At 40.6% G+C, this 26,466-nt stretch overlaps 2 protein-coding genes across 2 annotated transcripts; both read right to left on the reverse strand.

The window, feature by feature from the left end:
• Window positions 1-27: 27 nt before the first annotated feature.
• arhgef6 (Rac/Cdc42 guanine nucleotide exchange factor (GEF) 6) lies at window positions 28-22,078 on the reverse strand. Its single transcript, XM_068326299.1, has 23 exons — window positions 20,759-22,078; window positions 19,869-20,674; window positions 18,504-18,587; window positions 16,753-16,837; window positions 14,715-14,836; window positions 14,310-14,514; window positions 13,818-13,870; window positions 13,000-13,094; window positions 12,655-12,750; window positions 11,803-11,925; window positions 9,939-10,077; window positions 9,723-9,782; window positions 8,621-8,767; window positions 7,259-7,345; window positions 7,083-7,164; window positions 6,667-6,782; window positions 6,391-6,570; window positions 5,408-5,428; window positions 4,214-4,310; window positions 3,644-3,730; window positions 3,446-3,545; window positions 3,134-3,188; window positions 28-2,461 (listed from the first exon to the last, which is right to left on the reverse strand). The coding sequence occupies exons 2-23, from the start codon at window positions 20,031-20,033 to the stop codon at window positions 2,339-2,341; spliced, it is 2,322 nt and encodes a 773-aa protein (XP_068182400.1). The 5' UTR covers window positions 20,034-20,674; window positions 20,759-22,078; the 3' UTR covers window positions 28-2,338.
• Window positions 22,075-26,466, reverse strand: rbmx (RNA binding motif protein X-linked). The gene is made up of 8 exons (XM_068326418.1): window positions 26,358-26,466; window positions 24,553-24,659; window positions 24,309-24,471; window positions 24,049-24,192; window positions 23,735-23,852; window positions 23,356-23,484; window positions 23,186-23,274; window positions 22,075-22,391 (listed from the first exon to the last, which is right to left on the reverse strand). Exons 1-8 carry the CDS (start codon window positions 26,464-26,466, stop codon window positions 22,075-22,077), a joined length of 1,176 nt encoding a protein of 391 aa, XP_068182519.1.

The following is a 26,466-nucleotide window of genomic DNA, read 5'->3' on the forward strand; positions in this document are numbered from 1 at the left end:
TCACACAGTATAATAAGATGTCAAAACCAGGACTTATATTTTTAATAAAAGAACGACCATACCAAGCACAAATTACAGAGTGTTTAGAAAAACAAAGCATTACAATACTTGCAACCAACAATAATTGCATAGAATACCTGTAACCTTTCAAAAACAAACACAAAGGTCTGGAGACAGAATAAAACCAGAGTTCACACATTAAGTGCTTGCTGATGCTTTTGGGAACTTAAAAACTACATCATGTATTATTTGAAAACAGTTTAGAGTGCAGGAACAGCAAAAATGTTAATCTCAACAGTAATGAGACAGATGCACACATATGTACAGGACGCAAAGTCTCTAAACAATCCTATTAGAAATAGCTTTGAGTTCAGCTAAAGCACCTCAACAAGTGCTTTTTTTTGTTGCTGAAGGACTCTCGGACAATTAGACAACTCTACAGCAAACGTACCGGTGCTGCCGTTAATCCTGCATAGTGTTCAGATCTGCCTGTAGAGCCACGCCAGGAACAAACGGCACTTTGCAAACACGGATTGTGCAGTTCTGACACATATTTAATGACTTATGATAGAAATCAGGAACCTGGTTGATGACTTTTAAGCTACAATCAATAGCAAAAATTGATTGAATTAAAGGCAAATATTAAATCAATATAGTCTAACAGTGTGGTGTCCAGACCACATGGTCTTGGACCTTTTTGGTTAACAATTTGGGTTCATTCATTCAATGTTATTGCTATGTCTTCAAATCTGGCCCACCATGCTAGGACTAGCCCAGAGGTCAGTCAGTTAAAAGCAGTTACTTATTGCATTTCAACAGCATCCACCGCTTCCCTGCATTGCTGCAAGTGCAGGTAACAGTATCAGAGGGCACACATTCAACCTCATGACGACATGAACCACTTCTTATAAAAGGCTGCGTCTTAAATAGCATGCAAAGCTACGTATGTTTTTCAGACCCATTATATATTCAATGGGTACATTAAGCTTGAGTTACTTTGAAATAAAAAAAATATATATGCAATTAGACCCAGTTTGGCCTTAATCTCTTTCTCTCTCCCCCCCCGGAGCCAGGCTTCATTCTACACCCAAAAATAAATCTGTTTGTCTCAGTCTGACTCTACCCCCGCCACTGGGAGGACCATCCTGGTGACTGAAATCTTAATTCTCCTGTCGGCCTAACTATTTAAATACATTTTCTTCTTTTTGTGTTGAAAAAATGTTTCACGTTCATCACTCTACACCAGTTAAAATACAACAACTTCCAGATGGATGTAAAGGCAACAAATCGATAAGGCTAATAAGACAAATGTGTAGGTGAACAATAAAGATGGTTTTTTTAAAAAAAGGCTGTGTACTTAAAATACTTGAATACAATTTTGGTGCAGAAACCAGGGCTGACCTGTTGTTCATTACGAATAATCGTATAGAAGAAACTACAAGCCTTTTCTATTCTAATATGCAGCTGCATCCCTGATAACTTTGGACTATATGCCTGGTATCTTGATTATCACATTTTATGAAGTGGAATTCATTGAAACACCAAACATTCATTCACTTTTTAAATAAACAGTGGAGGTCAACATTTAGAACTGAATGTAACATGAAGAACTAGCTTGTTTCTGTTACTTGGAAATGTATAAAATCGGTCTGGAAACCTGCAATGAGAAGATCTTGAATATTACTAAGACACACGTTGCTCAGTTAAACCATCCCCCCCCCCCATGGGGTTTCCTTGTAACAATTAAGACGTGACAAAAACAAGTCATGATGGAAGAAATCAATCCCTTGTGAAAAGAAGTGCATACAGAAAAACACCTATTGGACTTGTTTCCATTTCCAACTAAATTTAAAAAAACAAAATCATACCAGCTTATCTTTGTCGCTTTCTGAACTTGTTTCATTTATTGGGGAGTGTTCACGGTGCCAGTTGCCAAGAAATTGTGTTTTTTGTTAACCATCCCACCAGATCGGTGATAATTCAGCTGAGTCTCTTGATGAGGAGACCCGTTTGTGGTCTCATTGGTGAGGCTGGACCACGAAGACAGATTCGATTTTATCAAAATGTCACATCGCCCCGCAGAAACCAACACAAACACACAAAAAAACTCCAAGCATGGTCGTCAGACAGGAGACGCCCAACTCTGCTGTGTGTGATTGAAATATGAAGACACAACATAGACAGACCCACAAATGCACATCTGGTCCCTCAGGTCCCTCCACAAGCATTCTTACCTTTATACACATGCACACACACGCACACATACACACACACACACACACACACACACACACACACACACACACACAAAAGTAGGATGATGATTGTATGAGTGTATTCAGTGGCTTCCGTCGTCCCAAGCACAGTCATTCTTCTGCTTGGCCAGTCTTCGTACAACTCTCTCTAGCTCCTTGCGAGACTTCTGCTCGTCCTCTAGAAACTGTTTCATCCACTTGTTCTCCTAGAAAACATTCATGAGCAGTGACCGTATTAAACTCAGACGAATGCTATGAGTCACAGTAAAAGCCAAGATTACCAGCTGATGACGACTTGCTTGCATTTGCATTTATTTTTCGGTATAGCATGCATCAAGTGCCAAGCTAACAAAAAACAGCCAATTCAATCTGCATGCATGTAGGTGCAGAAAATGTTTTATATTCTACTTGATTCTTCAGTTTCCTCCTGCCTGTTCTTGTGCTCAAATATGGACTCCACACCTTTTAAATGGTAGCCACGACCAAATTCCTCCACATCACATTCTCAAGCCTTCTGCCAAGTTGGTTCAAAATCTTTCATCTAGTTTGTGTTTATCATCAGAAATGGTGAAAACAAAGGAAATCAAATTATAATACCATACAATGTATTCAACTGATATTTGAAACATAATGATCCTAAGATCTCATGAATCATTATTGGGTCAAATTTGTTTTAGAAGTCCAAAAGGGTCAAATATATGCTCAGTTATTTATTCAGTTGAAATCTTTAATTTAACTTAAATATATAATAGTTCATCTATTTATCTATCTATCCAATATGATTAATCCTCCTGTTCTGATTCTCATATATTCCCTCTCAACACTTCACACCATGATGGTTCTGTCAAAATGTTAGCAAAACCTTTCAGCCCATTTACCTTCTTAAGTTCATAAACCTCATCCTTTAACGCATAAACAGCATCAACCAGACTCCTGAAAGAAACGCAAAGAAAACACAGTTTAATAATAATTCGTTTTTTGCTCGTCAATATATATTTTTATTTTCAAAGTGATACTGGCTTCAAAATTGAGGTCACACATAGTGAAAATTTATTCGCTGACATACACTAAATCAATATTGTCTCAGAGAAAATTATGATCTGAACACAAAGAATCGCAAAGCCTGGTTTGTCATTGTTACACAACTAAATGAAAGCATACTGCATATTCCAAAGAAACGATGTGCTTACTTTTCCTCAATTACTGTCTGCCCGTTGCTCTTCATCTCCTCAACAATGATCTTCTCTTCCTCGGGCAGAAGCACCTGAGGGACGCACTCTTTCCGCATCGCTGGGCACACACGCAACGATTAGTGAGAAAAATTTGTGATTGTATGAGTTCTTGTACTAATAAGTCTTTAAAAGAAGCAATTTGTGGTGTGCGCATACCTGTTGTGCTCTGATGGAGGCTGGCCCCCGTGCAATATGCCTCAATTACCCTCAGTATCTGAGCGTCCTCCTCCAGAGCGACCGTGCCTGTCAGAACCATGGGTCATCAATTTCATCAATACACAGTTTGATTCTGCACGCTGTGTCATGCTGATTGATATATTATTGACATTGTTCAAGGGTAGCATTAAGACACGATCATTCAGATCAAACACGTTCAGATAATAGGAACTTGTAGTGGACATTAAGAAACCATTCCATGTAAAGTGTGAGCTGTAGAGGCCTCAGTTGTGGACTACTACGCAAACCACACAAGAAGGGATGTTTGGCATAATGATACAGTTCAATCCAGCGATATGCTAGCTGAATATTAAGTTCTGCTCACATCCAACATTTTATGAAAGTATTTTTTATTTCCTCACATCTACAGGTGCAACACTAATTTTCAAAACCTCGAACAGCAGCATTACAATTTTTTAAACAATTAAAAATGTATTAATAAAGCTGTAATAAGTGTTCACTTACACATACTACATACAAAATCTTTCACAGATAAGATAACAGTCCTACTTTTCCGTGTTTGAACCTCATCGTCAGACGGTTTCCGTTCTTTCTTCCTGTTTCCTGGCAGAAACTTCTTCATGGGCCGTGGGCTCTTACTGGAGTCCTAGATGAGTGCAACACTAAATTCAGTGCATGTCTCCACACAAAAAGAATACACACACACACGCGCGCGCGCACACACACACAAACACAGCTACAGACACCAAACCAAAAACAATGCAAGCTTACAATGATGTACGTATATCTCTTATGAACGGACATCAACAGATAAAACCGTCAACAAACAAGGCAGCAGGCGTGTGGTCTTCTTCTGGAGGATCTAGAATCAGCCCGATATGATTCATTTCTGGATCGTCCAGTGATGGAAGATTTCTAGGATCCAGATCAAACTATGAGAGCACATCTATTTTGCTGGAACATTGTGGGTAGTGTCCATGAAATTTAAAAGACTACTATTTTCACAATGGCAAGTAATTATTTCAAAAATATCTGCACCCAGATGATGATGATGATGATAATCCAGATAAACACCAAAATCTAACATGTTCTTCCTCGGGCAAACATTCCAGTGACTTTTTAGGTAATCTTGTTAACATACAAATGAAAACTGGCTAAAGGATTACTTCCTTGACTGAGTAATCAATTACCTTAATTCCACATTTCTAAAATGTGATTGTCACATCAAAAACGTCATTGACTACTGTTCAGAATGGAGGTGGCGTGGGGCGGTTTCTACTACAGAAGCTTGGATGGAGTGATTACACAGCCATGTCACAGGAAGCTTGAATGTGAGAACTTTTTTTTAACATTCCATCAAACCAATTATGCGGTTTTATGAATGAGATTTTTTTGCTGAGTTGCATGTTAGCAGTGAAAACACACCGACATCAGTTTTCTCTTTTTCAGCATATTAAAGGTTGAAGTGTCAGGAATGATTAACTCACTAAAATGAACATGTTAGTCACTGCGATGATTTACACATCTCTTTATACCGTCACACTTCCTGTGATGACATGGAGCATCCCAAAACTCCCAATACTGAGGAGGACTGGGGGGGGGGGGGTAGACACGCACGGTTACAGAAAACAGGAAACCAATAGATGACAATGAAGGACTGAAGCAAACAGTGCGATTTCATGCCAGTTCAACATCAGGGCAGACACACGCACACCAGTCAAACACAGTGAGGGCTAACCTTACCTTCATGATATAAGACAGCCTCTACAGAAGGCAGGATGGAGAAAGAGAAAAGGGGAAATGTGCGTGAAAAATACGACGATGGGCAACGGATGTGATAGAGAGTTAACGGTGATTCATTTCACGCTCCCTTTGCAATTCACTGATTTTATGCAGAACTGGGTGACTATTTCTTGTTAAAAAACAAACAAAACAAAACAAAAAAAAAAAGGAAAAGAGGCGATCAGACAAGCTCTTTGGCTTATATTCTCAAGAAAAGAGTTGGTGTGTATTTAAATGCTAAAATGCTGACAGTAGAGGCTTTTTTGGATTACAGTACATCAAATATAAATATTTTTACCCCACCCCTCTAATCATTTAACTGCACATGATAACCAGTAGTACATTCAGTGTCGTTCTGGTCATTACACTTTATTACCACATTTTCACACACACAGTCATCTTTAATCGATCCTTTAACTGCCGAATTGTTTCTGTATTTGCTGCTTTTTTTTGTTGTTCTTGCTTGTTAAAGTTAACTGCATTCTTCATTTAGATAGCCAACGCATGCTGCAAAGCACTAAAACTACACATGAACGTTTTCCTGTTGTCGTGATGGCACGGTAAATTGTTTTTAGAGAGTGGGAACACATTTGGTTCGAGTGTGTGATTCTAAGTCAAACATCACCGATGGGTAGAACAACATTAACCCCAGATTACATCAGAAAATCCTCGTCTCGTCTGACGTCCTCCCAACTTTTTGTCGTTTGTGCCAATTATTATTCCAATCAACGGACTGAAAGTGTGAATGTCAACCTGCCTTTGATGTGCTTATACAAATTAGAATATGAAGGTCTGAAAAAAGCAGAGGAAGGAAAGGGGGGCAGATGGGGGCAGTCTGTAGTGGAGGTGGACTTGCAGCTTTTGACTAATAACAAACTGCATGACTGCATGTCAAGCTTGTGTGGGCTCATCTGTGCAGCTCAGCTGAGTCTGTAGCCTCCTACCTCTTTGTATCCCAGAGCAGCTGAGGGTTTGAGGGGGGGTGCGGGGCGCAGACAGCTTAGAGACCATGGCTTGCTGATCTTTGGCGGTTCCAGGGGGCCACGACTGATAGCGCTGAGGCTGCCGAGGTGGGACAGGTGAGTCGGGGTACCGACCATGCTTAATGGCTTGCCCTCCACATTCTACATGGACAAATAGAAGGAAAGAACCAAGAGTCACGTTTGCTGTTGTTTTCACTTAATGCTGCACATGTGTGTGTTTGTGCACATGTGAATAACCTTTGAGATGGTGCCTGCGGGGCTGCCTCCTTTGGTAAAGGGCTTCAGGTGCTCCAGCCACTCCTGCAACTCTTGGGCACTACTGCAGAACACAGTAATCCGGTCGATTGTGCTTCCTGTTGCAGGCACACACACATCACACACGTCACGACCACAAGAGGAAAATAAGTGAATGCAGGTGTCATTTAAAGATCAGAAGAAGATTGTGTGGTTTTTTTTCACATTTTTTTGCTTTTCTAGGAAAATGTAGGGAAATTTTGATATTCTTTAATTGAATATGTTGTGTATTTCACGTGCTTCGTTTTAGGAATGCATGGTGCAGATATTTTTTTTGGCAATGAGCAAGGATTTTGCTGTCAAGAAATTTGTAACAGCCAACTGCAACATGCCTTTTCTCCAGAGCGTCACACACAAACCTGTGATGTCAAAAGCGTATTGGGAATTGTCTGCATCCTCTGCATGCCTTGTTACTGTGGTGCCCATGAGGGACAGTCGTCCCTGAGTGGGACAGAGAGATGAGATTTCACTTCAGATTAAACTACTACTACTCGAATGTGAAACAGATCACCTCATAAAAGGTGTGCGATCTCACCTGATAGATAAAGCCACTCATTCTGGGGCTGGCAGAAAGCATGACCAACACATTAGGGAACAGCATTAGATAGCGCTCCTCCTTTTCCTGCAAGGGAAATTTTTAAAAAAAAATGTTGCAATGTCACTAGTGAGTTTTTGGTTTTATTACATCCCACTTAAAAGCGGTGATGCATCGCGATTGTCAGTGTTCGTGTGTCCGTCCATCCGTTCGTTAGTCCACCAAATACAATCATTGCAATCATTGCAGATAGAAAGATGAAAAAAAAAAGCATATTACTCGGATGGCAAAGTGAGATGATGACCTTGACCTTGAAAAAAGTAAGCCACGGTCAAATTTCAACTTTTGTACACTCAGGAACTTTGACCTACCCTGAAAGGTCAAAGCAATGCACTTATCAGGTACTACTTTCAGGGTACCCTGATTTACCGTTCGCAGGATGATGCAGTCTCTGACTGCCTTGTTTTTATTGTTATACGTCTTTTGGGGGGTAACATCCATTGATTTCTCCTGAAGCTGAAGTTCTGAAACCCAGATTCTAGTTCTCTTCACATTCACACCCACTGAGAAACAATCAGTTGACACTAGAATAATTTATGGCAGGTGAGCAGGTACGTACCAGAGTGTCAAAGCCTCAAGGGACAGAAAACCGGAAGGTTGAGTTGTGAAACAATTATGGCGACTGGCATGGTGGGTTAAAAAGTGGTTGGCAGAGACTAAGATTGTGAAACTAAATGTAACACAAGCCTTTGTTCCAACTGCTGACTTTATGTCCACCCCCACACAGAAACCACACAAGATAGAGAGACAGGAGATACCTTTGAAAACACTCCTGTCCTACATTTGTTCTTACAATCCGCTTCAAAGCGGTGATGTATTGTAATTGTCAGTGTTTGTGTGTTCGTCCGTCTGCCCATTCGTTCATTAGTATGTCCACCAAATATCTTCACAACCGTTGCAGATAGAAAGATGAAACAAAAAGCACATTACTCAGGCAGCAAAGGGATGAAAATAAGATGATGACCTGGACCTTGAGAAAATTAGGTCAAGGTCAAATTTAAAATTTTGTACATTCAGGAACCGGATAAGATAGAAAGACGAGGGAGAAGACCCTTGTGAGTAAGACCATAGATCAAAGCTAGTGCTTTAATCAATGACAGTAGGTCAGAGCAATACCTTTGATCTCTGACCTATGCAAGCAGGTCAGGGTAAAATTGTGAATTCAGGGGTGTTGCGGGATGTTGCAGTCTGTGACTGCCTTGTTAAACTTGGAACTCTTTACTACCTCCATGAAGATAACCAAAACTCTGTTACATGGACAAAAATGAAACTTGATAGAGTCACACATCACCTGCCTCTCACCTCATTAGACCCATTCCTCATGTGGACCTGGGACATGTAGGCAACATTACCCAGGCTCTTCATGTTGTCTCCTTCCCAGGCCCGAACTGGTTCCGACAGGATCTGAAGCTCCAGGTTCTTCCGTTTCCGTAGATCCTGGCACTGCGTCTGAACGCAAACACACATCAGTCGCAGAGGATATTGAAACTTAACGGAAAGAAAATAAATTCTTCATCATTTGTTCAGCTGCAATCTGAAATCTGGTGAAGGCAAGTTTAATATCTTTCATGTTTTGCCTTTAAAAAACTAACAGTTTCAATAATTACTGTGGTTGTACTATAATGTAAAGGAACCTACGATGCAGCGTTGAGTGGTTTCAGGTGACAAAAGGGGGTTCTCCCTCTTCAAACAGGGAAAATGACAACGTAACATTTGTCATTTTCCATTTCACACTACAAAAAAATAACTTTCTCCAAACACTGAAAATGGCAGTGGCTTCGGTTTTGTTTTTTTGTATCCAACCACACATTCAAAAACACTCAAAGAAAAAAGCTCTTTTTCCTTTTTCACACCTGTGTGAGTCACTTCATCTACTCTGTGAGTTACTTTACCTTGGAAACTGAGGGAAGCTCATTCTGGTACAAGTTCTTGTCCACCTTTTTAAAATGTGGTTTCAGTTACAAACCCTCAGTGGGAAAGAGATACTCACAAAGTAAAGAACCAACTCGGGTACTGTAGACTAACTGGGGTGCATTGATTTCTTGGGAGTTATATTTTTATTTGTACTTAGCTTCACCTGCTGAAAAAAGGTGACATCAGAAAAACTAGTTCAAAACAATTAAAACTGACTTGTTTTAATTGCTTAATGGACCAATTAGGTTGTGGGGTTTTTTGTTGTTGTTTTTTGTTTTTAGCTTGATAAAACTCTTGTTTTGTTCTTTGGAGAAACCAATTTTTAAAAATCCAACTATTGATTCCAAGAATTGTCATAAGATGCTTCAGCGATGGCTTAGCTTGTTCATCACAGATGAAAACAATAAACCAAATCCAAAATGGGGATTAACAGGGTGATGCAGTTTAACAGTTGAAGTGTGCAGAACCTCACTGGATGTGTCAGACTTACCACGAGACTCCTGAATGCAGCTGTTGCCTTTATAATGTCAGCATAATCTGGATGGGCTTCCTGTGATGGAAATAAACAGCAGCTCAGTCACAGCATCCTCCAAATGTGTGTATATATAAAATATGTGATGGGTGCTGCATTAAAAAAAAGGAATTCAAACATCAGGAAAGTATTTACACTATTCCGTTAAAAAAAGAAAAGAAAACGGCACTTTACCTCCACATGTCTCTCCAGCTCCTGCAGCAGGGTGGGGTATTTATCAAGCCTCATGAAGGCCTTACTGAGACTGGTGGTCAAAGTCAGGATCCCCGGAGCACTGGCTCCCTGGCTCTCCATGAACTTGTCCAGCTCTTCACTATCAAATACAGACAGACATGCTTGATATGCAATTTTTTTTAATCATGGAGATAAAAATATCCCTATAGAAATAGTATAAACAGTTCTGCAAGTAAAGGTTTTTTAAAAAATGTGGAGCTCTGGTGACCAGGAGACAGATTGTACCAAAAAAACATGACCATAAAAATTCTATTATTCATTGCAGAATTGCTTGCATAAGTAGAGATTTATTTCAATGAGACTAATTATTTTGAAAAACACATATGCACAGCTGGTGCTCAGAAAATATTAATAGTTTTACATCACTGTCAAAGTACTATATTCTGCAATACCGCTTTTTATTAAACTCAATTGTCTATTATTTTCTAATAGTTTGACTCAAGCTGCTGAGGTTAATAATGGATGATGGCTATAAATAAAGCAACTTTGTAATGATGCCTGAAAAAGGTCTCAAAAATAACCACCTTTTAAAAAGGTTTCCATTCATTTGTCACTCCTGAGCCACCGTCATTAAATCACGCAGGAAATCACACCTGTAATGTAAGTGAGAATGGACCACAAACAAGTGTACACTGTATCTGGACGTGTGCACTTTCCTGCGAATCAGATGACTTTGAAAGTCAAGTCATTCAAAAGTTTCCACTTCAGTTGTGCAGCATCCTGCACCATTACCTAGCAACATTAGATGAAAGTGAATAGCATTAAAAGACTCCGGTAACCAAAATGCGAATGTGCTTACTGTGTTGTGCAACTCATAACATAACCACAACTTGACATATCCTGTCGACACTCGTCTTCCTGTGTGAGATTCAGCATTTATCTGCAGCTCACAATGCACAGCGGAACAGACACACTGCTGGATTGTTAATGTGATTTAAAAAAAAAAAAAAAAACACCACGATGGACTTCTACGAAAAGACTTTGATCAATTCTCAACTGAAATAATGGATCTGAATAGATATTCCGCAAAAGGAACCTTAAACTCTGCGGAATTCGTTGTGGTCATTTAAAAATGGAAGTCTGACACCTTGTGGTTAAAAACTGAACTGCAGCGCATCAACAGGTCCGTTCTGAAAAGACAACCCAACGTGAACATACTGATCTTTTGTTTTATGGACATGAAAAATTACAAGAGTCAAACTATCAGGAGACCGCTACCTTATTTTGATTAGCCGAGCTGATTATCACGGCTTAAGGGCTAACATTGCTTCTTCAGACACATTTGTTTCCTCCTACATATTTGGAACCCCATCAGCTGTGAGTCTATAAAAATGAAACCAGTCAAAATTTTGAAAACCTCCAGCTGGGAATGAGGCAAAAAGACTTAACATTTTGTTGGGGTTGAGAAAGAAAACTAGGCTGCGGCTCCATGATCTGCATGCTCCAAATTCCATTTACGCTCTTTGTTCTCCATATCACAATGCTGCACAGCTATTTTTACTTGTGGCATCGACGATCCAATTCAAACAAAGTAATTAGGCATAAACAAAAGCACATGATGCATTCAAAATATTTGACCTTTGAGTTATTAACATGGTTGAACAGATGAGTGCAAGTACTTGTAACCCCGGATTATATACTCACAGACTTTAACTAACAGATGGAATGAGTTTAGATGACACTTACAAATGTGGCTGTAATACAGCATATGACTGCTGGGCTATAAATCCCAATTCTCAAAAACCCCTCAGCGATTTAGAATCTGTTTTTGTAGTAAACAGGTGTTTCATGTGCAACGTCTGACCTGTGGTCAGTGAGGATGCACACAGCTGAAGGGTGGCTGGAGCAGTAAGCCAAGTAGAGACTCTTGATCTGACTCATCATGTTTAAATAGCAGCCGGCCACGCGCTGCTGGCCCTCCGAGACTCTGCAAAGTCAAAGAGACGGAAGGGAGGAAAAGAGAGAAGGAAGAAAGAAAGGGTCGGGTCAAGAAGAGCAATGTGGAATAAGAAAAAGACTGTAATGATGACATACGGATTCATTTCGCAAACGATTAAACGATATCAACATTCTGGATATTGTTGTGGAGATTTATATACACAGCAAAATAGAAATACTGGACCTAAAACAATATAAAACTTGTATGTAAAGGATTTCTGACTGAACTTGAGACAAATTCCAGATGTTTCAAGGACTCTACAGCAATAAATTTATACACATACATTTGAAAAATTTATCAAAATAATATTACAGATGGTACTTCTTTTGCTTTGTGACTAGCAAACCAGATTTATCAAAATTAAAAATATCTATATGTTTCTCCTTCTGAGGCAGCCTGTTGTTTCTGGTAGATATCAGTTTCCCCCACGGTACTTGAATGCACCAAAATAATGGTGGAAAATAGCAACTATGAAAAAAATGCATTGGACTAAAGGTGATTATTTTGTACCACAAAGAAATGAAGATGTCTGACAGCAAAGAAGTGAAAATATAATCAAGTGTAACCTGATTACCAGAATATGCACGTGTGCATTAATTGTAGCATATGATGCACAACATATCTGATTATCGCACGAGAGTGTCAGCTGTGAGCCAAACATTACTCTCCACTAACACTGCTATAATTAGGACTGTCTCCGTTTCCAGCATGACGTACTTGGTGCAGTCCTCCAGAGCCGCACAGAGTCCCTGCTGGAAGGTGAGGATCTCTTCCAGGTTCCCACACAGGATGTTGCTGTCCGTGCTGCTCAGCCTGAATATTCACAAAGGCGAAGACAAGAACTACCTGGTAATATGCACAGTAAGAAGACACTCAACATGCAAATACAGTTGGCGTCTTTCATCACAGTTTCTGTAACTAAAATATTTATTGGTTTATTCCAGAAAGCCCTAGTTTCATGTGTTCAAATGCAAACCAAAGGGATTTCCCTGGAGATCAATAAATCTCCCCAGCGACGCGTTTGTTAATCAATCAGTCACATGCTCCGGTCGTCGCTCTTACTTGTCGCTGGCTTGCAGGGGCCGGAGGTAGCAGCTCAGGATGGTTTGTAGTTCCTTGACAAACTCCCGCTCATGTTCCAAGATGTCCTGCACCACCTGCGGCACGAGCAGCGGGATAAAGCATTATCCAAAGAAGGGACAAACATCCTTAAAGGGTGAATGGTACAACTTCAGTGTGAGGCAATGACAACAATAATTAGGGGTATGCATTTCAGACCATTTCCAAATTGTTCGCTAAAATGTTTGTCTTTGCTGAAATTTTAAATTGTCAATATATCAAAAGGCAGATAGGAAATATCCATGCTATGTTTAAAGAAAAAATATGAACAGTTTATATATTTAAACAAATACAATCAATCCAGACAATTTTTTAATAAAAAAATTGTGGTTTGGGAATTACGTGTATAATGAAATGGATTTTAAAAATATTGCAAGGTTTTTGAAATCACACTGTGAAAAAAATGACTCAAGGACAAATGGAAAGACTGACACGACATCCACTGTAACTTTTTATGAATATTATTTAACAAAGTTCATTATAATGAAAGAAAGAGCTATTTTTTTCATTCAAATCCAAATAACAGTTATGAAATAGGAATGATGGACAATAAAATCAATTCATTTCTGCTTTATCTATTATCAAGCTTTGCATACAGTCATAAAGTTTTGTCGATAAAGTTATTCATTCATTCATTCAGCCAAAGAACCTGGAGAGAACCCACGCAGACACGGGGAGTACATGCAAACTCCGCACAGAGTGGGACGCGAACCCAACACCGCTTTGCTGTGCAGCAAGCAAGGAAGAAAAAATGAGCTCACCACGCTGTAGTAGTTCTTGGTCAGTGGAGTTCCTTTAGGAGACACGGGTTTTTCTGTAGAGAAGAAAACAGGCGTTAAAACGCTCCTCAGATAAAATTCATTATAAGAGCTTTACAACATTAATACAAAAACAAAATCAACAATCAGTTGTTTCAACTGCTATCACTAATACGGTGATGAATTATAAGTTACAAAGCCAAATTAAAATTTGTAATTGTTTTTATACTACTGTTGCTTTTCTGTCATATTCAAGCAATTTTCTTAGAAATTTGTGGTTGTGTGGTTTTGGTGCTCAGTCTTTCCAGAGAACGATATGGTGGTTTCATCTCAGTTACTGGATGACTGGACTACATACTCAAAAATTTTAAAAACTTTTTATAATTTTATCCAGAAATGCTCACAGGTGTCTTTCCAGGTAGTAACTGATAAAACCCCACATCCTACACTTCGGATAAAACATCAGAAACCTTGGATTGAAACTTATTGACTCACCGCAGGCCTTGATCTCTCGAACATAGTTACTGGGGAACCAGCCCGTCTTGCCGTTGAGCGTGCCTTCCCACCATCCTCCCTCTTCCTGCCGTGTCACCAGGATCATGTCACCTTTGCTGAATGACAGTTCGTCCTCATTGTTCTGCTTGAAGTTGAAGCGAGCCTTCACCATCTGTTGTCCACCTCCACCGTTCTCAGACATCTCCTGTTGGAGGCGAAAGGGGTGAGAGACACTAAGAAATCGTAATGCGTGCGTTGCAGCAGATAGATTTGCATGACTATCTACATGTGGAACTGAAAATATATGTGAATTAATGCAGGGAAAACAATGTGTATTCGTGTTTTGGTGGAAAGACTGAACTACCTGTGAAGAATGTGGACAGACAGACAGACATGAGGTCATACCACTGATTTTGATTGTCTTCGCAGAGAGCCTTTGGACTTGGTGGAGGACAGTGTGTGTGAAGATGTTGACTGACTAGGAGACGAAGCACCGGACTGGGAACATGTCCTCTCAGCAGCACAGTCTGAGACATACAAGTGGGAAATATGGAGGCCTTTACACTTTAGTTACATCAGCATGTTGATTCATCACTCCCTGGTCCCCCTCTCATCGGGTAAACAGCAGAAGACAAATCAGTGTCATCCAGTTGAGTGGATGAAAACTTTATTCATGACAGCATATTTCTCCACTGTGCACAAAGCCAGAACAATAAAAAGGTGTGCACACATGATTTAACCAGACCTGTTCCACAGCTCCGGTATAAAGAACAAGCAGCTGCAGGTTTTAGATTGAGATGCATTTATTCCATTTGACACACACTTTAAAAGTATTCCTTCGACCCCGTCCCTTACTGGCAGAGCAGCTTTGTGGGTGAATAAAAAACAAATCAAATTTATTCCGCTGACAGCCTTAAGTGCACCACTGCAGGAGCGACCGGCGGTGATTTAAGGTGAGTAAGTACACCTCAGGGACCGCGCTGACACAAAACAATTTTGTTGCCAGCATGCGCTTTAGAAGGCGACACATGGCGGACCTGCAAACAGACCCACATCGTCTGGAGACTCCCCAGCAGATACTAACCTAGACCCGGATGCTCAGTAATCTAGTAATCTAGCACCTAAAATCAGTAATCTAGCACCTAAAATAAACAAAGACTTTAACTGGGATGCATTGAAAGACTTAAAATGCTTTCACTCACAGGCAGTCACACGAGTTCCGTACATATCATTTTTGTGTAACCATTTAATCAGCAAATCATCATGGAATGAGTAACCTATATTAAACTGGACAAACACTGGAGATGCCCTGCTCTTCTCCATATGCTGACACAGCGGGGGGGGGGGGTCCCACTGAGGCCTGAAGTAATGAAAATGAAACTAGAGGCAGGAGGAAAGTCTGCATGTGTTGCTGGTGGGGATCATAGCTCCCACATGACACACACACACACACACACACACACACACACAAAACCCTTTTGTCAGCTAAGTTCTGAGGCAACCAATATGAAGTTTGAATGCAGACGACAAGCGTTTTCCTTCGAGGCAGCGCTGTGGCTGTGCAAGCCGAACAAGGGAAGCAACGTGAGTAGACATGGAGGAATATTATGTTTGATCAGATCGACTATTTTGAGACAAAACTGTGTCAAAGCTGAAGAGCAGCTGCTGGAAACACGCAGCGGCAACAGGGTATACTGGTCTCACACCGTGGCCAACACCCCCCTCCTTCTATTCAAGCGCGGCCAGAGGATCGATCAGGCGTTAAAATGTCAAAGCCGGTGGAACATATCACCAAAGGAGGGTTATATCATCCGTGCTGAAATAAAACGGCCGATCAATCGATGGATTTGAAAACAGCTATCAATTGGGAGTTGCAAACACGTTTTGTGATCGCATGGAACATTTTGCATGTTTTATAAAGCATGCAAAGATGGCAGATTGGCCTTCGAATGCTGACTAAATAATAATGAGGCTGTTCTTTCCCTGGCAGCTGTGATAAATAAGCTGGTATTAACTCTTCAGCACTCCTAAACAAGGGCTCTCAAGGGCAATTAGACCCAAATTGCATCGGGGCTGTGAAGCATTTTATGCCGTGTCCTTCCAGAAGAAATGGGTTTGATAAGGGGAGTATGTGGATGGCTCACATTTAGTCACATTTCATTTTGCGCTTCGTGTAAATGTAAGAAACTCAAAGGAGCAAAAGAGGAAATTATTCCGGGCGTAACAATCAAGCATGAGCATGAGTAAATATGGCACCCAGCATGACACAAACACACACACTGCTACGCCAGCTGCCTGTGTGTAACACACCAAATCGTGATTTTGAATGGATCCAAGGACAAAGTGTGAAAAACGACAAAGACTGCCATCACAGTGAATACGCAATGCAAAAGAGATACCAGAGATAGTTAGATTAAAAACAGAGAGATTGCCCAAATCTTACCTTGTGTGGCAAAGTTGACAGCCAGCAAAGTGGTAAGTACTTTGCTGAAGTTCTCCCCAGTGTAAAGCCACTCTGGTTCAAACCCCTGAACAGAAAAGGAACAGATGTTACCAGACCAAAGCAGAACTCAAAATGGTCTATCCATACAGACAGAACTCGTCAAATGTGGAAGAGGAGACATCAGACAGGAGAAATCCTTTTTCAGTGATAAGTCAGATCTGAGCAGCAATCCTTTTAAGTGCAGATAGAGCGAGAGAGACTCTCCCCGGGCTACATCGCAAACAACTGACAGAAAATGAAATTTAATAATGCTGTAATAAGACAGATAAAACCTGACAGTTTGAGCATGACCCATATTTTGTGAGAGAGGTTTGGAATAAAACAGGCAGTGCCAGACAGACTAATTTGTGATTCGCTTTGTGAAGACACACACACTAACACACGCACACACACACACACACACACACACACCTCTCTCCTTTCCTCCAGTGGATAAGGTTTCACATTTTAAATAAAACATCTTAAATATAGAGTTTGAGTTGTACGGCCTTGGTCATGAGATCACCATTCAACGCCATTCAAGAAAATATAACATCTCCAGGTACGGGATCGACCTTTGGGTCCATGCAATGATGATGATGATTTAAAAACGCAAAGAATGCTTTTCGTCGTGTTTAAAACAGCTACAGACACACTTATATGTTCAGGTAAAATTATTTTTGTTCTCTCTGTTGAAAAAGTAGAAAAAACAGGAAAACCTCAACTGGAGGAATGAAACAAACTTATGGACTATATAGGCCTTGCGTTACAGTATTGACCTTGATCTTTAAATAACTGGCTTTCACGGTGGTTTGGCCAGTGAGTCATGCTAGGAATATGTTCTTCTATGTAGCGACAATGATGTATTAAAATAAGACCAAATAAATATTGTTATATGGCAAAAATTGGCATTTCCTCTTTCTGATTCTCAGGACAGAAGTGAAACCATCTTGATTGATCTCTGTGTGCAGTCACAGGATAAAAAAGGTTCTATTTCCTACGGCATAATGGATGTAAAGCTCTGGATCAAAGATCACGTAAATGACCAACGGATGGGTTGGGCTCACTGTAGTGGCAAAGACATCCCCTGGCTGATACATTTGTCAGTGGCTCTCAAAAAACTTTTGCCCATGAGCAACTGCCTGGCGGCAAAATGTATAATTACGGACTATGGTGAGGTTGGAAGATAAAAGCAAGGGGAACCTCCTATTAGAAGGCAGCTGGGCAGAAGTAACCACTTGATTTTGCAGTGAGCCAGGCTTGCTGACTCAGTTAGCTGTTTAAAGAAACCAAGTGATGTGATTCAAGGCCAGAAAAGATTATTTATAAAGCAGGAGGAGAAATTGCTGTCCAGTGTGCAGTCACAAACCGGTAGAAATAGACAACTCCCAAAATCTGCTCATGATTTGACCACATTCCCATAATAAGAGTATTTGTTTAGTAATGCAGGTGTTGTAGTGTATGCCATGAGTTTATATCCTGTAGCAACACATGGCAGAACTACATAAAACAGAAAGAGACTTGAGGAGGGTCGAAACTCTACCACAAACTAACTTGTGGTCATTTTAAAGTCGTGCACAAGTCATAAAGGAGACTGTATTCCTTGTCTAGACAGAGGTGGGGGGGGGTGACAGCATGACTGCATGGGGGGTGCCTGAGCCAGTAGATTGTCACATCACAATAGGTACGTCTGCACATATAAATGGACTTACCTCCACTTTCAACGACAAGCATCCTCTTAAAAACTCCTTGATGTTGGAAATGCAATCGGACTCAGTTTTCGGATCCTGGCAATACTAAAACACACACACACACACACACACACACACACACACACACACACACACACACACACACATACACACATGAGCGTGAAATACAGTAAACAAATAAACACAAACATCGCCTTAGTAGAGGAGATTTGTGTGTGGGGGGGGGAAGGCATCTAACGCTGAAATTTAAATTAAGACACCGGAACGCATTTATAAATAATGTTTTGGGAATCTAAAAAACGGGTAACTACCGTGAACAGATTTAGTGGATTCTTCCTGTGTCTCCTTCATACAGCCAGAGCCACTAACATCACCAACACGTCAAATCAGTCAGATTTCAGCAAAACATCCGCTCTCTTCTCAAATTTTCAGAATAAAAGCATGATCGGCGGCGGTATCGCATTACTCACACTAAAACATACAGGGAATGTTTTTTTATTTACATGTATGAAATCCAGGATTCACTTTTTATTATTATTTAGCTAATTTACCACAGCTAAAACAAGAGTGAGAATAAAATATGGGGGTAAAAAAAAAAAAGAAAGAAAAAAAAAAGCATCCGATCACTTTTCAAAACTTTCAAAATAAAGTTCTTAATATTTGTCGCGTCGCATCGCTAAAAGCTCTTGTTCTTCAAGGAGTGAAATCCAAACTGCATTTTCTATTTTATTCCTAACATATCATCAGAAAAAAAGCTATAACTATCTTGACAGGAGAGAAAACCACACAAGAACGTAGTTACTACTTCCGGGTTTTTTTGTAGTTCCTGATTGCACTGACGGCACTTTCTCAAAATGGGAGGTCGCACCGGGAGAGTGGAGACTTTCGTGGGGGGGGGGGAGTGACGAACTGTCTTTGCAACTGTTGTTTATGGTTATCAAGTTTGTCATCTTATCAAATAATCACGTTCCAAGCAACAAAAGTCCCACCTAATTCGCGATGGTGGTAAAAATTGCTCGATCTCCCCGCTACCTCCGTGCTGTCACACTGCCGCCAAACGCGTCTTGTTTTCAGTCGGGTGTTCACGTCAAGTCCGCTTGAAGAATGCGGAACATTTTAAGCGTTTCACATGAAATCTGACGCCTGAAAACACACCAATGCTGCAGTAACCAGACGCATCTTGCATTCTGCAAAACTGTTAGCGCTATTGAAAGTTCCCTTTTTGGCCCCTAGCGCTGGGGGGCAACAGAAATAAGAGGCCTGCCTCTGCTGAGAGAAGTGAAGTTTTATTCCACCCCTCCCTTCTTTTCACTAGAACCCGTCGATCGACTTGGCATTTGTTGAGTTAAACTTCCATCAACTCACCTTGGGGGAGAAGCCAGGGATGAGCCTTTCCGTGAGCTTGCACAAGACGACACCATCCTTCAGCGATATTTTTAAAAATTCCTCCGGGTCCGCTATATTCTTTTTGGGTGAACTGAGGACTCCAAGCGATATTAACCACGTAACAGTCTGCTCCTCTGGATTCATAGCGACCCTAAATTAACATTGCCTAGGCACGCATTGCTGAAGAGAAAAGCTCAGGGCCTGTTCCGTATCAATATAACTCACATCCGCACTTCTGCCAGAAGTTAAAAAAGCGGCAGTGGGGGGAAGGACGACGCTGTCTTCCATACGTAACGCGGATCTTCACCCCTACTGGCAAGCAGCCACCTCAACATGCCGGCGGAAGGCCCCTCTCTCACCGCATTACAGGTTCAAATGGATCAGGAGACGTCAGCGAACACATAACGCGAACAGCGTTCAGCTGATTCTGATCGACACTGGTCTGGATGAAACTTCCTGTCAAAGACAATCGAAGCTGTCTGTTTATAGATGAACAATAAATTGTATTATAGATGAGATCATTGTCTCAAGGGAACTAAGAATAAAAGTTTATTTAGAATCATTTGAGCTCCTGAATCCCTAGGTAAGTTTTAGAATCTGAGATATAAAGCAGTTCAGGACAATAGTCTTTTTCAATAAAATTTAAAAAAATGCAACTGAGTGGCAAAATTGAAATCATTCTTTTATTGGAAACGCAACAAAATGACAACTTGTGCAAATCGTCAAGTCTGCTCTTCTCGCTTTCAAGACCCAGTTACAATTCCAAGAACAAGCCGTACCAGCATCTGAAAGACAACATGGGGGGAAAAAAACATTTTTTTAATAGAGACATGTCTAGTTGTTAATTAACGTTGATCTGGTGGACATACCTGGACTTGCACTGTGGCTTCATTGGTCCAACAACTTGGGGACACAATACAGGTGATTTTCCAGGGCACATGCCTTGGAGGGATGTTCATCCTGCAAAGAAAATCAAGTGTTAACATGTTGCATTTTACTTACTCTTGTAGTCACAAACATCTGACAATAGTTTTGTAGTCCTGGGTCCAACTGTGTATTTGCTTGATTGTGTCCACTTGGGCAGTTAGGGTGACGATGTTCTTCCAGAGTTCTCCATTGTTTCAGTGGGCATGCTTGTGGAAAATGTTTTGATAGAGAAAATGGCTCCAAATTTGAAAAAGTATTTTAATCTTGACAGCGAAAAAATAAAAACTTTGCAATAGATCAATTAACCTGTACTTAAAAAAAGCACTGTTGTCAGTGACTCTACTGAGGTTTGGAAGACTGGTGAGGCAAGAAACATTGATTTGAGGGGTGAGTTGGCAAAATGACCATCAGTCTTCCACTGTAGAAAAGAGGATGAAACTTCAACTGTTGCTGTACTTCGTACTTAAACTGAAAATGGACTACATTTAAAGGGCACATTCGCATTTGGTTGACCGTCTTTGTTCTTTTAGGCAAAGGCTGTTTTTAATATTGCTTCCCAGTGAAGGCAGACTAATACAGGACAACGAGAAACTCATTTACAGATGAGAAACAAAGAGGTTTGCTTTGCTTACCAGCTGTTGACTACCAGTCGACTTGATTTGGTTGCCTTTGGTTTTGTCGTTGCATGCCAACAAATGGCTCTAGGGTGATGGATCCATTTCCAGGAAAACTACATTGGAACATTTTGACAGTGACATTTGCCTAATTCTTGAACACAGCAGCGTCCAGTTGATGGCAGCACATTTGTGTTATAAAGGAATTCAGGTCATTTGACTACATAGTGTGAAGCTTTACAGAAAACTTGGTCAGGAAAGAAGGCAGTCATGTTGTTCCTCACCATCGATGGCATCATCTCTGGTTGTTTTTCGAAGATTGATGAGCAGTGGTCAAGTTACAACTAAAAGCTTTATTAGAGTAGGAAAGCCAAACTTATAGGGTATTGCAGACTCCAACAGCACTGATTGTACAAAAACTAACACTCACTTGGTAACTGTACTGTTACATGAGCAAGAGAAATAAGCTACTAAAAAGACAAACTTCTACACATTAAAAAACTGGGAACGTTTAGATGCAGTTCAACTAAGGTTTATATATTCACAGATTTAGAAATGGCTAGGTTGTTTTGTCATATCTTTTCCCAAACATCTGAACTGTGCAGCGACACTAACATTTCCTTAGTGTAATTTCCAAGTTCAGTTCAGTATCTGTTGCGATTCATTCCTCTATCAGGTCGACTGCCGCCACGGCCACCACGTAGCCCTCCACGACTTGAGCTGCTGTACGAATCACGTGGAGGGTAGCCCCTTTCAACTGGGGGAGCTGGGCCCCTCTCCTGTCTGCCCATTCGCTCACCACGGCTAGGTGGATATGTGTCACTCCGACTGCTGGGGTAACTGTCACGACTGCCATAGCCATCCCTGGAACTGCTGCCATAGTCATCGTAACGACTGCTTCCACTGCTCCCACCATAGGAAGGTGGGGGGCCCCGTGAAGGTGGGGCGCTGCGAGAGTTACCTGCAGGGTCAATGGGTCAGGTAATTGGAAAGGTTCAATTTTACACATTTTCTTGCACTGTCAAGTGCCCATTTTTGTGCCAATAGAATTCAATCTGCGATAAATATATTCAATGCTGGACACATTTCGAAGTCCAATCATGTAATCGATCTTAAATTATTATGGAGTTAGTTGATGAAGGTAGTAACATATCCAAGCACAGGGAAAACGTGGACATGTAACCCATTTAAGCATGCCATTGATTTGAGTTGCCATTTTCCTTTTAGAGCTCCAAGTGTTAAAACTGCAGGAAAGGATGAGATTTTCAGAGTTGTCTTGACGGATTGGATGGATTTTTGAACGTTACTCCTTGAGGGAGTGCTTTGCTAGGCAACACCTATTGAGTGGTCAGCGAATATTTCCAAGGATTTTTGGGGGGATTCCTTATGGTTGCAAACTGCCTGAGAGACATTCTGTTTAATTCCTCGTGATATTGCCACAAACATCGAGTCTTTGGCAGAATGCAATTACATGGACTGAAAATCTGGACAGTGATGTGGACGGAATTAATTTTAAGGTTGAGATGCCAATGCTTGTACTTGTCTGATAACGCAAATCTTTGATAGAACAGGATAGTGACAAAGGAAAAGAAAAAAGTTTAAAGGCCACCTGAAATGCCTTTTCCTTTGGTAAGGGGAAAAACTGCTTTGTCTTGTGCGCTGGCCAATGCTGTGATTTGTTTGAGTTTTTATGCAGCTCTTCTTTGTGCCAAACTTATCATTTTTGGCATTTCCCTAATGGGAGTGAAATCTTACCGCAACCATCATATGAATCCCTGTAGGCTCCACCACTGGGACGGTCCATGTAGCTCCTCTGTTCCCGACCTCCATAAACATCACGATCACTGTATAATATAAACTCTAGTTAGTTGGGGTTCAGATGAGATTCAGTCTCAGTTTAAATTTTAAGATCATCACACTCTTACCCGTATCCTCTTGACATTGAGCCATAATCATCACGGGAGCTGGAATTGGAGTAGTCCCTGTATGAATAATCTCGGGAAGGAGGTCCATAGTCCCTTGAATCCCTGGAATTATAGTCCCTACTGGAGTAGCTGTGAAGCATAGGACATTTAATTGCAGAGCTGTTTTCGTATATTTAATAAGACAAGTAAAAAATAGCATTAAAACTTATTTTAATGGTCATAAATTTTATTTATGTTGATCAATTTTAGCTGTTGTCAACTGACCAATACTAGGGCTGCTTAGAGTTTTATTAACACAAGTATCTCTGGATACCAGGCAGCTCAGATTGAAAGTGTACCTGCATATTTATGTGCTGTGGAACTAAAGCAAATATTCTACCTGTCCTTTGAGTTGTAATGATCATCTCGTGGTGATGGATAATCATCCCTCCGGGACATCATTGAGTCTCTGCGGGGAGGGGGTGGACCATACGGATCTCTGTCCCTTGACATGGGAGCTGACGCACACACGCACACACTTTAATATCCAAATAAACCTAATATATTGGCATTATATGTGGGTACATGCAGGAAAACCTTATAAGTGGAAAACTGAGGCTTCAAAATTTAAGACTTTAGATTTTCTAGTAAGGAATAAGTAACTTAAACATCGGTATTGATACAGACATAGAAAAAGAAATCCCTTAAACTTACGTCTGTTCATTGGACCAGATGGAGCAGACCTCTTGGGTGGGGGACCTCCATTACGAACTGGAGGTCCTCTCTTCATTGGAGGGGGGCCTCTGGACGACATTCCTTTGAAAAAGCTGTCCCCATTTCCTGAACTATCATAGTAGTCTTTTTAACAAAAAATACAAATATTAACCAAAAATCTAAAAAGATTGATCACCAAAGCTCTGTTATTGTAACATCATTTCACAAACCCAAATAAACCTAAATTAAGAAATAATCACCTCGTGATGGTGGGCCTCTCATACCACCAGGACCTCCTCTGGAACCACGGAGGCCTCTGTATGGACCACGGCTGCGTGAGTGCATTGGTGGTCCTCGTCTGCCTCCACTTTCAAATTGTGGCTTTGTTGCTTGTTCAACTTTGATATTCTTTCCATCAAGTGACTGTGAATTAAGAGTTACAGTTTAAAAATCACTTCAGGGAGCTTTGCAGAATATTCTGAGAAGAAAAGCTCCATGCCTTACCTTTCCATTCATCTCTCGTGCTGCATCCTTTGCATCACTGGGATTCTCAAAAGTTATAAATGCAAAGCCTCTTGATTTTTTTGTTTCATGGTCCTTCATCAAAATGACTGAATGGAAGTGAAAAGAGAAGTGATGTTTTTAACTCATTGCACAATTGTATGACAACCACATTTTCCACATGTCACTTTGACCACAGTAGGGCCAGTATCTAGGTTTGTGTGCGTCCTTGACACACATTTTTTGACAGGGACGCACGATCGTCACAGCGTGTGTCCCTGAGATGCTTTAAATTCACATCCATTCAACAAACATATTCACAATTTTTCCATTTCTCCACTTGAATTTTAAACCCGGAAATTGCCATTATTTTTTAGCCTCACACGAGTTTCTTGCCACGAGTATCACCTGCGACGTGATTCTGCCTTATTAAAATCGATGTCTGCTCGTTTTACGTGCTGCAGTGAGTTAGTTAGATTATCCAGAGAAATTATAAGCTGTTGCTTATGCTTGGAGAGTCCTGTTGGATTTCTCTGTCTGTTAAAGCACTTTGAAATGCCTGCTTATGTGATGAAGCTCTCTACAAATAAAGGTTATCATTTCTCCGAAAAAGATGCAACGTTGCAGAAAAACCAAGTGACAATGAATGAAAAACAATCAAATGTAAATCAAGAAAAAGACTGACTACTGCAATTTCCTCCGGGATTAATAAAGTATCTATCTATCTACTGACGGAGAAGGCTATGTCAGCTTGGTGCAGTGTCCACAGGAGATTACAGTATATGAATTAAAGGCAAAAAAAAAACTATTGAGTGGAAAGCAAAAGTGACAAAAAACCTGTAATACATCTTTATTTCTAAACTTTTTAATGACTACCAGGCTTTAACATGTTGATAAAACCAATATATAATTTTAGTCTTTATTTTTTTAACTTTTTATTTAAACAGTTATGATATCGTTATTAATAAAATAATTTAAATTAAGTTTATTTTTTGTATTGTACTATTGGCAAAATTAAATTCTTGCATTACCTTTGGGATGCACAAATTGTTCTCGAAGTGCATCCCAGGGATGCAATACTTTCTTGAGGTAAAATGAACTCTGCTGTAGGCAGAGACTACTTTGAAACAGCTAATAGAGAGACGAGAAAGTAGTAGAAAAAGTGTAGCAATCTTAAGGGAAAATGAATTAATTATACACCAGTCGATAGAAGCATCATATGGGCAGCAGGAGCTCAGTCCACCTGGGCTGAAGAGTGGTGGGTGACTAGATCAAGACCCATGTCAGGCAAAAAATAAAATCTGGGAATGAACTGGCAGAAGGTGCCAGTTCACCTCCTGAGCTGTCCTTGAGCAAGGCATCGACCCTTTATCAGTTGCTTCTTGGGGCGCCCCATGAGGGAGCTGCCACCACTCTATTGCTCACCATCATTTGCATGCCCTCAGGCCCCTTGTGTGTGCGTGTTTCGGGCCTGTACCATATACGTGTGGAATGAGTACTGACAAGAGTGGAAAAACAATTTCCCCTACGGGGGGCTAGAACAGGGATCTTTACACGTGTACTAACTTACACATAAGTTCAAATTTATCAAACAAAATTGTGTAATCGTTCCATGTTTTCAATGAAAAAGGTGCAGATATCTGAAGCCTTAAAAATAACATTAATGTCAGGTTAACAAACACGCGTTGCAAAAAAAGGATGCGCAAAAAAGAACAATGCCACAAAAAATGCATTGCTTTTCAACGAGTAAACATTTTGCCCATCTTCGAAAACGGATTTAATCAAAAATAAAATGACCAAATGCACACCTTCGACAATTCTGCCATATTTGCTGAAGAATTGCTCCAAGGCCTTTTGGGTCGTCTCGGTGTTCAGTCCCCCGATGAAGAGCTTCCCAGGTCGGTCCGCCTCTGCCAT

The sequence above is a fragment of the Antennarius striatus genome, chromosome 10 (genome assembly GCF_040054535.1).
Source record: "Antennarius striatus isolate MH-2024 chromosome 10, ASM4005453v1, whole genome shotgun sequence".
Taxonomy (NCBI): Eukaryota; Metazoa; Chordata; class Actinopteri; order Lophiiformes; family Antennariidae; genus Antennarius; species Antennarius striatus.